Source organism: Leptinotarsa decemlineata, unplaced genomic scaffold (assembly GCF_025532065.1).
Source record: "Leptinotarsa decemlineata unplaced genomic scaffold, Ldec_3_MD MMD2_tig00002974_RagTag_RagTag, whole genome shotgun sequence".
Classification (NCBI taxonomy): Eukaryota; Metazoa; Arthropoda; class Insecta; order Coleoptera; family Chrysomelidae; genus Leptinotarsa; species Leptinotarsa decemlineata.
Genome location: NW_027412578.1, coordinates 12,295,859 through 12,310,446, shown reverse-complemented (window position 1 = coordinate 12,310,446; position 14,588 = coordinate 12,295,859). Strand labels below are relative to the sequence as shown.

At 36.1% G+C, this 14,588-nt stretch overlaps 1 protein-coding gene across 3 annotated transcripts in view; it reads left to right on the top strand.

Moving 5' to 3' along the window:
• The window catches only part of LOC111506910 (uncharacterized), a 35,432-nt gene extending 21,180 nt beyond the window's left edge, over nucleotides 1-14,252 (top strand). For 2 of the 3 annotated variants that reach the window (XM_074177486.1, XM_074177485.1), the window contains exons 6-8: nucleotides 576-1,062; nucleotides 2,105-2,523; nucleotides 4,951-5,090. In XM_074177486.1, coding sequence (XP_074033587.1) covers nucleotides 576-1,062; nucleotides 2,105-2,503 — 886 coding nt within the window. In that variant the 3' untranslated portion in view covers nucleotides 2,504-2,523; nucleotides 4,951-5,090. Of the gene's footprint in view, nucleotides 1-575; nucleotides 1,063-2,104; nucleotides 2,524-4,935; nucleotides 5,345-7,697; nucleotides 7,947-11,078; nucleotides 11,762-13,474 lie in introns of those variants that run through there. The other variant, XM_074177487.1, reaches the window with a different exon arrangement.
• The last annotated feature ends 336 nt before the right edge of the window (nucleotides 14,253-14,588 follow it).

Below are 14,588 nucleotides of genomic sequence, written 5' to 3'. Positions count from 1 at the left end.
GGCTTTGAGACCAGCTTCTGATTTAGCTTTTATTTTTTGAACTTTTCACAGTTCTGGAAATTTTACATAACTTCGACTATTATATTTTTATGTTATATTATATATTTATGTTATGTTATTTTTATTTTTCTTTATAATTACTTGATAACTTGTATTTCATATATATATGTGAGTGTATATATGTGCATATATGTGTTATATATGTGTATGTATATATATGTGTATGTTATTTTGTGTAATAGTATTGTTTTCATATGCTTTGTCAATAAGATTTTTTTCTTAGACAATAAAGTACAGTGATTGATTGATTGATTGATTGTGTGTACATTGTAAAATGTACATATTGAATGAATCCTTGAAATACGGAACATATCCAACTAGACTGAAAACGGCAATTGTTATTCCTCTATTTAAAAAGGGTGATCCTCTAGTAATTGATAATCATAGACCAATCAGTCTGCTGTCTAGTTTCTCTTTGTCTACAAGATTATGTCTTATGATAACAAAGCATATTATTATTATCTCATGTCATGAAAATGAACTGTGAAGATTTAATGAACCATCTGTCTCTCCAGGCCTCGGATACTACAGAGCGTTTCCACCAGCAAGACCTCTAAGGTTTCCCCTTTGTTGCCTGCCACTCCCAAATCAGGCAAATTCATCCTAGTGCCTCAGGGCGCGGTTCCTCAAGCCCCGTCCTCGACAAAGCTCGTCACCAAGAAAGCAGTCGTGAAAAAAACCACCACTCCGACCGTGGGGACGGGTATAGCTGCCAAGCCGGTGAATTTGGCGCCGGAACCGAGCGGGAATAAGATTATGATCGTGACGAATCAGCAGGGGCAGCAGCAAAGGTTGCTGTTGACGCCGGCGCAGCAGAAGATGCTCGGCTACCAGAACCAGGGGGCGAAATTACCCAAAACGTTCATTAAAGGGAATATTCTTCCGAAGACGACGCCCGTTTCGAAGGTCGAGGCGGGGACGTCGAAGATTCCCAGTTTGGTCGGACAGAAGTTGATCATCAGTACGAGTTCTGCGCAGAATTTGATGGCGACAACGAGTCAGGTGAGTGGATTTGAGTATAGTTCATATGAGTCTGATGTTCGAGGTCTGTTCAAAAAATAAGGTGAATGTTAAAATTACGAGGGCCATGTACATTCGATTAGCAATATAATAAACTTCCCAATGAAATGAAAGAGACTCCTTTCATCATATTTAGAAAGAAATGTACGAAACTATTAAGTGATAAAGCCTATTATGACCTACAAGAATATTTTGACGATGCCCTGTAATTTAGATGTGATTTTTTTAAACAGATAGTTTATATTTAATTTTAATCATTTATATTTTATTCACTTATACTTCACATCTTATACTTCATGTTTATATTGATATTTATTTATGATGTTGTGTTTGTAACAGGAATTTCATTCTTAAACAATAAACAAATCAATCAATCAATCAAATCTAATAAATTCCACATGGCTGATGTTTCAGAAAGTAGTCTCTTTTCTTTGTCAAAATCCAAAATTTTTCATAAAAATCACATTGTTTGAAAATTTGTAGTTTTCTTATAATATATGTCTATCATTTCCATTGATTCATTTCATTTGATAAGAAAGAAGACCAGTTACTGACTCTTGGACTCTTTAGTTCCTCAGTTTGTCCTTTATTGTACTGATGCAGATGCCTTGTTGATGTAGATTTACTTACTTTTTAAATTGTTGTGGAAGATTAAAAGCCCAAAAACATCAGGACATAGTCTTTCTCAAATAATAAGTATGCATATCAAATAGATTTATATGTTCAAATTTGGTTTTCCGTTAACCAGGAGTCGCCCCCTTATGATCAATTTTAGACACACCAGGTAACTACGATGTACTTAGCGCCAAAGCACTATTGATCTAAACTATAACTTACTTTTCAAGGTTACTTGTACAAGAAATAGTGCGATACAAAATACAAGGTAGAGTGAAAAGCTGTCTGTTCAATAGACAGATTTTCTCATTCACTTGTTACATCACTTGTGAAAGTAATATGATTTTTCAATTAGTGAAAAGATGTACCACCTCAACGTCTGTATTCAAAAAACATTTGATGTTTGTAGGTTTTAGTTGGAACAGGAAAAGTAATAAAAACCACCCCCAAGCCTCAGATTCCCCAGAAAAAACCAACGACTATCGGCAAGACACCTAAGACCATCCTCATAACCTCCAAGCAAGGACACACCGTCAAGAAGATCACAACCACTGAAGATGACATTGAGAAACAAGTAGCTGAACAGCTGGAAGCTATCAAAGCTAGGTCTGGGATGAAGCTTGCTTCTCAACCAAAACCGACAATAGATCCTGCGATCTCGACCGCTTGCAAGCCGGTCCACAAGGTCCCTTCGAGGCGATCCTACTCCAAAAAAGTAGAACAGAGGGGAAGGCAGGTCCGTTATTTGGGGCAGTGCAGCAGGCTCCTAAGACGGAGACTTTGGGCAACCCACCTCCACTGGTGGTGACATCTACGCCTTCTAGGAAGGTAATAAATAAGTGATTACATGTATATTCTTATCCATTCTTGAAGTTCATACATGATGACATAAACATAACTGTATCACACTTGTTTCTTAGGACCATTTGATAATTTTAAAATTTCTCAGTCTCAAAAAAGATGAATATAACTGGAGTTTTTTCCCAACACTGAATCGTTATTTTTAACACCTCGACACGTGTTTCGATCACCAAGTGATCATCTTCAAAGAGGAAGATTAAAACTGCCAGTACTGTTTTAATCTTCCTCTTTGAAAATGATCACTTGGTGATCGAAACACGTGTCGAGGTGTTAAAAATAACGATTTGGTGTTGGGAAAAATTCCAGTAATACTCATTACTACACCAAAGGGTCCAAACAGTGCATCATAAGTTCCAAAAAGGTGACTTATTATTGTACAAAAGTGCCCTCTACTAGTATTACAGACAGTCCTGTGAAATTAATAACTAATTATAGGAAACACGGGTCCCAGAATAAAGCTAAAGTCCCAAGAACAAAGCTTAATGGCACTGTTATAGAGAACTTCAGTTATGTCTTGATCAAAAATTATTTACCTATATCAAATTATTGAATTGGAAGAAGAGAATATTCAGTTTGACACCCATTTTGATGATTATTTGCAAAAACACTGGAAATGATAATGAACCTGAAGTTCTCAATTCGGGTTCTGATACTGCCTTTATGTTTGTTTCAATTTTAAAAATTTTCTGGATTGATTTCTTTTTCTGATAAACATTAATGGCAAAGGTTAGTGGTCCTGTGCTGAAAAACGAGAAATTTTTCAGATCAGCACTTATTTTACCAGTTGTGCGTTATGATTTTATATTTCGCATAATGATTTGTATGATTTTTCACACTGCTGATAGCAATGTGGGTTTTGAGGTATACTTCAAACCTTCTTAGCTTTGGCTAGATGATAAAAACTGATCTTTAGTATGTCTGTTACAGTTTGTTTCAGCTCTGTAGCAAGTAAAGGTTGCCTGATTTTTGGATTTCACTATTTATCGATTCAACTTTTTCTCTTCATTAGTTTCAGCATTAATTTTGTTTATTTCACAATTATTTTAATGTTTTAATTAGGACCCTTGATGTTTTCAGTGTTTATTTTTGATTACCCCACTTTCTTACCACATTGTCAAGTACATCTATAACTAACCAACTGCATATCCGAAATTTGCCCAATTCTTCATATAAGGGAAAGAAAACTTTGACATATAGTCAGTGGGCATACTTGAAGATTGGCTATAAATCAAATTATCTAAGAACAATTCGTTCACAGGCGGACTCAACTCCCTACATAGTAGGTTAATGGACTGACACTTATCAGAAAACAACTACTCCCCTGGCTAATACCACGAAAGGCAGGTTACCTCGTTCACAGGCAGATGGGGCGATGACAAACCTGTTGTTTGTTGTATGCTTCAGCTTAGTTCGAGGAATGATACTCTGACGGAATTCAATTTTCAATTATCGGAAATCATCGACTTTATGTTGATGATATACACTACCTTGTACTGACGAGTGGCCAAACAGCCCGAAACCGGTCTGCGTGTTCCAATAATTGAAAATCTATTGCGGCAGTTGTATCGCCAACAGCTCATCCCAAGTTAATGTATTGAGTTTGTTACTAAATTCATTTATCTTATCTTTGGAGAAAATTCTTTTTAAAGTATGATGATGTATCTTTTCATTTGCCATTTCCCATGTTAATATTTGAGCTTTGTGATCAGAAATGTGAATGTCTATAACTTTTGCCTCCTGTTCCTGTATAATTTGTAAGTATGTTGTCTATACAACTTTTTGTGAGTCTTTGTGAGAGATCCATTTTGAATTTTAATTGTCTAAAAAAGGGTTGACTTTTGAATCTTTGAGAAGAAAATGAAACAAATGAAAGGAATGAATGCAGTGTTACAAATACAAAGAGTATCAGTAAGGTAATATTCAGATGATATCAAAGCATGATATAATTCTTTGATAACATTTAAAAATATTCGATTGGTAATCAGATAAAAGGTTTAGACCTCACAGAGATATAGATATAAAAAATATCAATAAATAATGAGGTTCTTTTCATCAATTCTCCATTTCATTCTAAAACTCTGCTAGTAAATACCCTTCCTACTTGTTTGGAGTTTAAGCTAAGCTCTAATAACATTTTTACAAATACCCAATATGGTTCTCTCTAAAACTAATCTGAAATTCTTGTAATAAATAAACTTTCATCTACTTCTAATTGTGGTTTTGATAACAAACAGTATGTTTGATGTTTATTATGGCCTTTTAAAAGCGTTTGACTTTCTGTCGTGATGTTTTATTATCAAATCTTAATAAAGTGACTCTTTCCTAGTAAATAAAAATTATGCCTGTGTTGTAAAAATTCGGAGATTAGTTTCACACAAGATTTCCCCTCCTCAGGTTTCCCCCATCCAGCCAGGCGAAACGAGAAAATTATTACCGGACGAACCGAAACTCCACCCCGACAGGCCTCTCAATCAACTGGTGATCCAAGACGCCGTCGGCAATCAAACCACCATAACGGAAGGTCAGATCTTGGCGCTGCCCAGCGAGACGGTCGGGGGCCACCCTCAGTCGTATATGCTGGTCACCCTCGACGAGACCGGCAATTTGACGCCTCTCAACAATGAGGCGCTGCTGTCGCTCGATCCCAATCTCGGTCTTGGCGGGGACCTCAGCAATATGGTGTTGCAGATCGACCAGGGAGCTATGGCTAGCGGGACTACGCAGGCGATGCCGCTAGCCCAGTCGGCAACTGTCAAGTTGAGCAACCCCGGAGAGGCTTTGAGGGCGGGTAAGAGATTGATTTGTTTATAGCTCATGTATGTGTGTATGTATGTTTATAACTCCAGAATTAACGACATTATTGCTTGATCTATTCGCGGGGAGATGGCGCTGTACGTAACTTGATATAATTCGAACTCACTTTACATGTATTTCTTCATTTGAAAAAAGTATATTTTTTTATCATTATCATGCTTTTATTAGCTTCACCTTTATGTATGTATGTTTGTTTGTTTGTAACTCCAGAATTATCGATATTATTGCTTGATCTACCTATTCGCAGGCAGATGGCGCTGTACGTAACTTCTTTGATATAATTCCAACTCACTTTACATGTATTTCTTTATTTCATTTTTTTATTATTATTTTATCACGCTTTTATTAGCTTCACCTGTACGTACGTATGTATGTATGTATGTTTGTTTGTTTGTAACTCTCCTTTTAATTTAATATTTATTCCCGTTTGAATGCTTGGGATCTGTACTTGACAGAATTATCGATATTATTGCTTGATCTATTCGCGGGGAGATGGCGCTTACGTAACCTTGATATAATTTGAACTCACTTTACATGTGTTTCTTCATTTGAAAAAAGTATTACACTAACACGCGCGCCTGCTGCCCTCCTTTGCGCTCCTGCTGCCTTCCTTGGGCTTTGTAGCTGATTTTCAGCCTTCCTCTCCGGAATCGGAAAATATCAATGGTCATTTTTTTAAACAATATAGGGCTGATTGATCCCAAAGTTTAGATAAAATAAATATAGTTTAAAAAAGACTAAAAAACACGCTTTTATAGCATACGAAACTAAAAAATGGAAAATAAATATATTTTAGAAAACACGCTTTTAAAGAACATCGAACTAAAAAGTTGAGAGTAATTTTTTTTTTTAATAAGCTTAAAACAATAACGAACGAAAAAATACTAGTATTGTGAAAAAAGCGTGGGCGCTTTGTGCCTTATTTTTTGTATATCAAACGCCCGTCGTGTTTTTTACAATAATACTAGTATTATTAGTATTAGTAAATATTTTCAACTTTTTTGTTCGATGTCTTTTAAAAGCGTGTTTTTTAGTTTTTCAAAACTATATTTATTTCATTATCATATCTATCAGAATTAAATAAATGTATTCCCTGAATTGAGAAGTGTTTTGGACAATCATTTTTAAGAGATTCATTAAAAAATACAACAAATATGTGTAATATATTGAACATGTACACATATGTAAGTTCAAGGAAGAGGGTAAATAAAATGTAGACAATGGGGAATGTTCCTCCTGACGAAAATCAAGTAGTTTTCATAAAAGAGCTCTAAAACAATGCATTTTAAACTTATCATTTCAACCTTTTTCTTTAAAAAAATATTTAAATACTTAAAAAAGAGGAATGAAATAATGCATTCAACATTTAAAGGGATTCATTTCTATTTCACCATTTGGCAACATCGGTTATAGCTAATAAAGGACAATGAATCTGTTACCTGTATGAGACAAACAAAGATGACATATTTCAAAGGCGTGCTGTTCTGTTTACTTACGTTCCGAGTTCCGGACATATGATATGTGACATATGACATTTTGTGCACCTAACCTATCTTCCTATTCATAAATAAATAACAAAACAACTGTTGTTTATGTGGCTTGTGGAGGTGGTATTGAACTATAATCTATATTTTGCCTAATTGTTGATTTATAAAGATAATTTTCCATTTTCAAACTAGAATATCTAGGTATGTATAGATTACTTCAAGTTGATATAGGCGTTGTTGCCAATATGTGAATTAGAAACAAATCCCTTTAAAAATTAAAACCCAACATTTGAAACATCAATTTGAATACTTTTCGAAGTGAATTTGAAAAAATCATGAATTAAACTCAACTTTATTCTGTTCAAACTTGCATTTGCTGTAATAACCCAAATTGAGGAACATTCCCCATTATATTATTATATTATGTAGTATTAACGAGACACCAACAATAATTGAATGTAAATAATTCACCTCAAAGCAGACTGACATGTTGATTCTTGAACAAAATAGGATGCTTCTTGTGAGAGAAAAATTCCAAAAGTTTTTCAGAAAATGTCAATAATTCTGGTGTTTTGTAATATCAACAGGAAGACTGTTATATATTTCAGCTGCATAAATACAGGAATTATTTATGGAATACATTTCATGAAGATTCAAGTATATAATTATAACCCTCAATTCTTCATGAAGAATGAGAAATAAAACTTTCTCTGTTTTATACACAATACAAGTGGTAAAGAAACCTGGAAAGTTTTATTTCTTACTTTTCATGGTGGTCTTCTACCACGTAGTAACGGCAACGTCCATTAATTCTTCATTGAAACATAAAACTCTTGTTAGGTACTTCGAAAATCGACATCCCAGTCGCCAACGCTCCAGTAACCATCCCCGTCGCCAGTACGACTCTCCAAGAAACTGTGATAGACCCTCGGGGGGCACCCCCTCAGAACGTACTCTCGATACCGGAGACGCCGGTCGGCATGCAGCCCATGGTACCGAGCTCCAATGGTGAACCAGGCAGCGGACAGCAGCTGATCGTCACCGGAGACCCGATAGCGACGCAGAAATTCCTCGAGTCGCTGACTGAAGGTACTGATAACAAAAATAATATTTATTTTGTAATATTTATTTTGTCAGATAATTTAAAGATAACTTTGAATGAGTCAGAAGCATGTTTACGGGGTCTGTTAAAAAAATAGGGGGAATTTTCATTTTTCTTAAAAATATTTATCAATTTCTATTTTCTCTCCTTCAAACTAGTCTCCTCAGATACAATAAACTCTTGTCAGCGTTTTTTCCAATCCTGGAAGCAGTTCCGTTTGCACTTTTTTGTATGTCTTTGTATGTCTCTTAGCTATTAATTTTCATCTCCACAATCGTTGTAAAACACCGTCTTTTCATGGGTCTCTCCAAACTTGGATAACAGAAAAAGTCGCAGAGGGCCAAATCTGGTGAATACGAATTACAAAATAATTTCAATAGAAATGGTATTATTTTTGGGAGAGGTTAATTTTTTGGAAAGAAAGTTTTTGGCTTTCTACTACTCCGATCTTGATACAAAAAAATGTGGGAATCTTCCAAAGAAAGATAGGAAACAAGCAATTCCAAAAAAGTAACTATACAAAAATGTTTAGCTCATGCAAAGAAGTAACTTTCAGATAGAGAAGCAGAAAGCCAAAAACTTCTTCGAGCCATAATTTTCAAAACTTTCGAAGTTACAATCTATTAATTTGAAATATTGATAGTAATCCGGTCAATCTAGACATAGGAAGGTACATAAATTCACAACAAGCTGCAAACGCGTGTAATTGTTCAAAACATAGTTAAAAGTAAGATTTCAAAATTCCGAATAATTGCGATGCCTGGAAAAAAATTATTCAAGGTCAAAGGTCAAAAATCTCGAAAAAAATTGCTTTATCGCGATTTTCAGGAAATCGGTAAGTTTTATCATAAAATAATCTCGGATAAAAATTGTAGATCATAGAATTCTCTACAAAAATTGTATCGATACTTTCTTTCTTAGGGCCACTGTTTCTGAGATACGACGAGTCAAAAAGTTGTAAAAGTTGTATAAAGTTATATGCACACGTTTCCACGCCACCTATGAAGTAGTGTACTTAGCACGTTTTTTTTTAAGTGGTTTCCCCAGTAAGCCTACTCCACATATCTGTTGTGATTCTGTCAAATTGAAAACTTGTATAATTAGGAAGGGTTGGAAATTATAAAAGCAATTGAAATTAAAAAAATGTAAAAATTTATTCATCTGAGTCATAACCTTCAAATACTTCTTCTTGTCGTTCTTCTTCTTGGTCTTCTTCTTCTTGATCTTCTTGATTTTCATCCTGGGTGTAGGTAAACTGCGTCAAGAGTGATGTATCGCACGTTTCCTCGTTGGTATCAAATGAATCCTCCACTATTGGTGATTCAACAGTAGAACATGACTGGCCTTGACAATGTGTACATGCCAGAGAACACAACAGTCCAACTTTTTTACAACCATATTTAGCGCTGCATCCCTTTTTACAGTTGCAAAAAATTGTGTTCAGCAGTTTTTCCGGCGCAGGTGGGAGTAAAGTCTGAATAGGTTCTAATGCATTGTCGACCAACTTCCAACCCCAGTCTTTTGGGTCTAGCTGATAACCAAGCCACACTTGAACTTGGTAATATACCCGGAAAAGATGTTGATGAGCAGCAACTGCGGTTGGAGGAAGACAAGCTAATTGCACCTGTTTCTTATTTTTAGTGTTTTTTACAAAACATGCATATCAATACTTATCTAAGCAGGTGGTTTTTTTCGGAGCTTTGAACATAAAAAGAAGAAAATGAATCCCATTGGTCATAATTTCTTGTTGAGTCGAATTACTTTTTTTGAAAACTTCAGCACATTGAACTAAATCTTGTTTTCCAAACATTTTTAAAGACTGTTGCTTTACCTCTCCTGTAAAATGCAGACGTCGTATCACAGCCAGTTATTGCGTGTAAAAATAGTACATGATTTTGACTCTTTGCAAAAGTAGATAAACTTTTTGAAGAATATATTTTGGTTTGACTTTGAGCTTTTTCTGGCTTTAGAAAGAAAATAGTTTTTTCAGGTGGAGTTCGAGCAGTAAGAAGTACGAGTAAGTCTACATCTTCACCTACAACAATAGTTGTATTTGTCAAATTAAATTGCTCTATAGCTGTTTCAATAATCAGTACGTCGGTATCGTTATTACCCTGTTTAACCAATATATTTTCGCCAATAAACTTATCCTTCAACATTGAAATGAACCGAGATTTATTGTGAGTATTTGCAAGAAATTTCTGTTGACTGGTAGGAACTGTCATAAGTTCATCAAATAGAATATCAGAAGATGAAGATGTTGCTAAAGTTCGACAACGTTGTTCTGCAGCTTTAATATTTCTCGTGCAATCCTCATAGCCATCAAATACGACCGTAATTCTGGCACCAAAATGTCTACGTACATACTGAACGTATTTATCTAAAATAATGCTAAACGTTTATTCACTATCCCACACAACACGATGTAGTAAGTATCCACCATCAGTGATGTATGTCATATTAGTATTGTTAATTTTAATATTGACCTGTTGGAAACAATCGTAAATGGCAGACTTCTGTGTTTTATACATCCCAAAGTCATCAAACAACGATAAAGGGTAGGGAGCCAATTCATCTTCAGAGATGTATATACGTGGCATACTTATGCATATATTGACGATTACAACTTTTACAATTTTTTGACTCGTCGTATCTCAGAAACGGTGGCTCTAAGAAAAAAGTATAGATACATTTATTGTAGAGAATTTTATGATCTACAGTTTTTATCTGAGGTTATTTTATGATAAAACTTACCGTTTTCCTGAAAATCGCGAAAAACCAATTTTTTTCGAGATTTTTGACCTTTCACCTCGAATAAATTTTTTTCCAGGCAACTATGTTTTGAAAATTCACACGCATTTGCAGCTTGTTGTAAATTTTTGTACCTTCACTCTTATTTTTTTAGTCTAATTTGACCGGATAATAATCCTTTCAGTCTCTGAAGTAAACGAATCAGAGATAGTTTTGATAATGTCCACAAAAAACTCGTTGAATAGATTTGCTACTTCCATTTTAGTTTCGGTAACTACAAATTGCAAGTTTGGGAGCTCGAACAATGACTAAATATTCAATTTCTTCTGATATTTCAATATTTTCACCAAGAATATTGATTGCTATAGGTACAACTGACCTGGCGAACATATTAGCGAACGCCGAGGGCAAGAGCATCCTCATCCAAGCGGACGGCCAGCAGATCCTGATCAACACGAATGCAGACAACCAGATGCTGCTCTCCGTTAACAACGACAACGTGAACGCGAGCGAGAACACCGAAGGGGGTGGCAACCCGATCTTCGCGACGCAGCCCAACAAAAACACCGACATCCTGGCCGCCGCCTTGGCTGATACCGACGTCTTCACCGCGCAGCCTAAGATCGCCGCCCAGCTCAGCCCCAGCGCCGCCCTTTATCCCATGAACGTCGGTAACGTTCTGGAAACCATCACTTTGAACTCGCCGATAATGACGCCCCTGGAGGTCGCCTCCACCAACGCGAAGAAGGTGTCCGACGAGGCGGACATCTTGTCGCAAGTGCCGAAGAACGTAGACCTCCCGATAACTATAACCGACCCGAATATCGCGCAGACCGTGGCTAATCAACAGGTGGCTTCGTTGATGCCGAACGAACTGCACGCCAACCTCGAGCTGAGCCTACCGATGTCGGAGGGGGGCTCTTCTGTGGGATTGACCAGTCCCGGGTATAGCTACAGCCTGCCGACGCTCGACGAGGGAGTCGACATGACCCACAAACCGTTCAACAGCAGCATGCCTTTGCTTAATGATGATATCGAAGAGCCGCCACAGGTGCGTTGATTTTTTAATAGATAATACTGAGATTTTATGAAAATGATGTTAGAAACATTGTGACACTTATAAACTGACACACGTTTTATAAAAACGTCAAATGTTGATTTCGTAGATATTTCAGTAAAAAGAAATGTGAAAGATGCTGAGGTTTGATATTTATAAATAAGGTTGAGAATGTTTGTTGATTAGTGGATGTTACTTAAACTCTTTTCATAGTATAAAACGACTGATTTTATAAAAATACACACGTTTTTATAAAAAGGTACATTTTTGGTCTGGTTGTTAAACATACTACCAACTTGAAAAGCTGTAATAGAAATGTGGAGCTTGTTTACACAATTTAGAACAATGACACATATTAAATCACAATGGAAAAACATTAATATTTTAGGTTTTAACAATTTATACAGAGTGGTCCAACGAAAATTATGCACCTAGCTTTTCTCCTTTTTTTGTAACTTAACGCAAAAATGCTCGGACAGGTCAATTTTGCTTTTGAGGGGGACACATTTTAGATGTATTTTTCTACCTGTGCCTTCAACCCCCTAGAGAGGGTGAGTAACAACCCTAAAATTTTAAATGCAAAGTGGAGTCGATTGATATATCATGAAAGGGCACAAAATTATCTTTCCAATGATACCTAATTTGTTGTATTTCACTCAAACATGTAGGTATTATGAAGAAAAACAACTACAACCCAGTACTTTGAAATGTGTAATTGACTTGGTAGAATCCTACTTCAGCAAGTGCTGAAAATGTGACCCATTTGCTTCTATACAATAATACAGATTTTGTTCAAATCTATTCCTAACATTCTGTAGCATATCAGGTGTTATACTTCTGCACTCCGCTGTAATTCGTTGGCGAAGATCTTCTATGGACTCGGGCTGCATAGCAAAACATTAATTTTTCAAGTGTCTCCAAAGGAAAAAGTCTAAAGGCGATAAATCAGGTGACCCGGCAGGCCATTCGATGGGGCCTCTCCTTCCAATCCACCGTCCATGAAACCGGTCATCTAAAAACTCTCTTACCGGAGCAACATGTGAGGAGGTGCTCCATCTTGCTGGAAATGAAGCCGATCATCATTATGATTTAGGTCATTTTCAATTATTTCTGTTATGAGAGGATCAATTGTATCTTCAAGCATGTTCAGGTAGACCTCACCAGTTAAATTCCCAGGAATAACATTCCCCATTATGGTGTTCAAAAAATAGTATGAAAGTTGTGAGAGGAAATGGTCGAGTTTCAAACACGGAATTTTAATAACATACATATTTATAGATTTATAAAAATGTTGAAAATGCAGTTTTATGACATGATTTGGAGTTTATAAAACCCAGTATTTTTCATGAAATCATGATTCATAATTTGAGAAAACATTTCATTTTGAGAAATTTGAATCTATGCAAGATAAAATATATTTTCCAAATAATTTTATACATGTACTTGACATAAATGTTCATGAAATTTATTATAGGAAATAAATTAACCAATTTGCCACGGTTTTATAACTGGCTTGTTTTTATTATCGTTTTTATAAAAATACTTATGAAATTGTTTTATTTTATAGACAAATCTTATTAAATTAATAAACTGATTTCACATCTATAAAATGAGTGGATTCTGAAAAAAAAGGAAAATGACGTGATTTTTCAAATTGACTTTTATGAACCATTACCAATAGTAACTGATGATCTGCGTCTTTTTCAGCAACCGCTGCAGCTCTCCAAGAAGCATGGCAGAGAGCGAAAGGAGAGAGAATCGAGGCACTCGGACGACATCAACTCAGACGGCTCCTTTCTCGAGGAGGAGAGCCGCTTCACGCTGGGAGGTGAGATGTGTAGTTCGCTGAGCGAACCTCCCCCGGAAATGTTTGACATTCCCGAAGTGAATTCCTACGTGGAGAAGCACACCAACAACATTCCGCTATCGCTGCACAGCACCCCTGACTCTAGCGACGGGGGGCTCTCCAAAGACGGGGGCGACACGACGGACATGTCTTCGACGCAAGCCGAAAGCTCGAATGATGGGTCATGTGAGATCCCCCTCCAACCGAGGATCATGGCTCGTGGCTTCGATTCCATCAGAAGATCTGATGGCAGGATGTGAATTCGACAGAGCGGTTATTGTATATAAACTGTATAGGCGTGTAGAAGGCAATCTGGGGGGCAGGCATATAGTGATTGCCGGTTGTTCGGCGACGTCGTACGTGTACATAGTTTGTTGTTATGTACAATTTTGTACATATAAAAGCTTTTATTGATAATTTTTTATTATTAATGTATAAGTTGTATGTGTAAGCACATAACATTGATGTTGAGATGATAGTTGGATGTGACTATTAGATGGATTTTGTGTCTCTTGTGTCGCGTGGTGACGAATCCACCGGGCTCGATCCACGTTCTAGGAGTCGTAAGGTTATTATATATTATTTAAATCAAAATAATTATACAGACTGTATGATTTTTATTAAAAAAATCGTATGTAATGCAGGAAGTTTTTTTTCATTTTTGTGGTGAAAGTTTTAGGTAATTTTCTTCCTGAAGGAAACGCTTTTCTCTCACCGGATTAGCTTCAAGAGGAAATGATGTAATTGAATTTTACATCTAAGGTAGGCCTATCTGTATATCATTCCCACATGTAATCATGGTCACAAATGAGGTTCATTAAATCAATTAATTCCCGGTATTGTATTGTAATAATATCTCGATTACTAATTTACAGCTAGTGACTACGTGTTGTATGCATTATATTCATTTGGTTTATATTTTTACTTATGTAAGAGAGTACAACAGACTGTTTGGAATGGAACCTTCATTGCTTT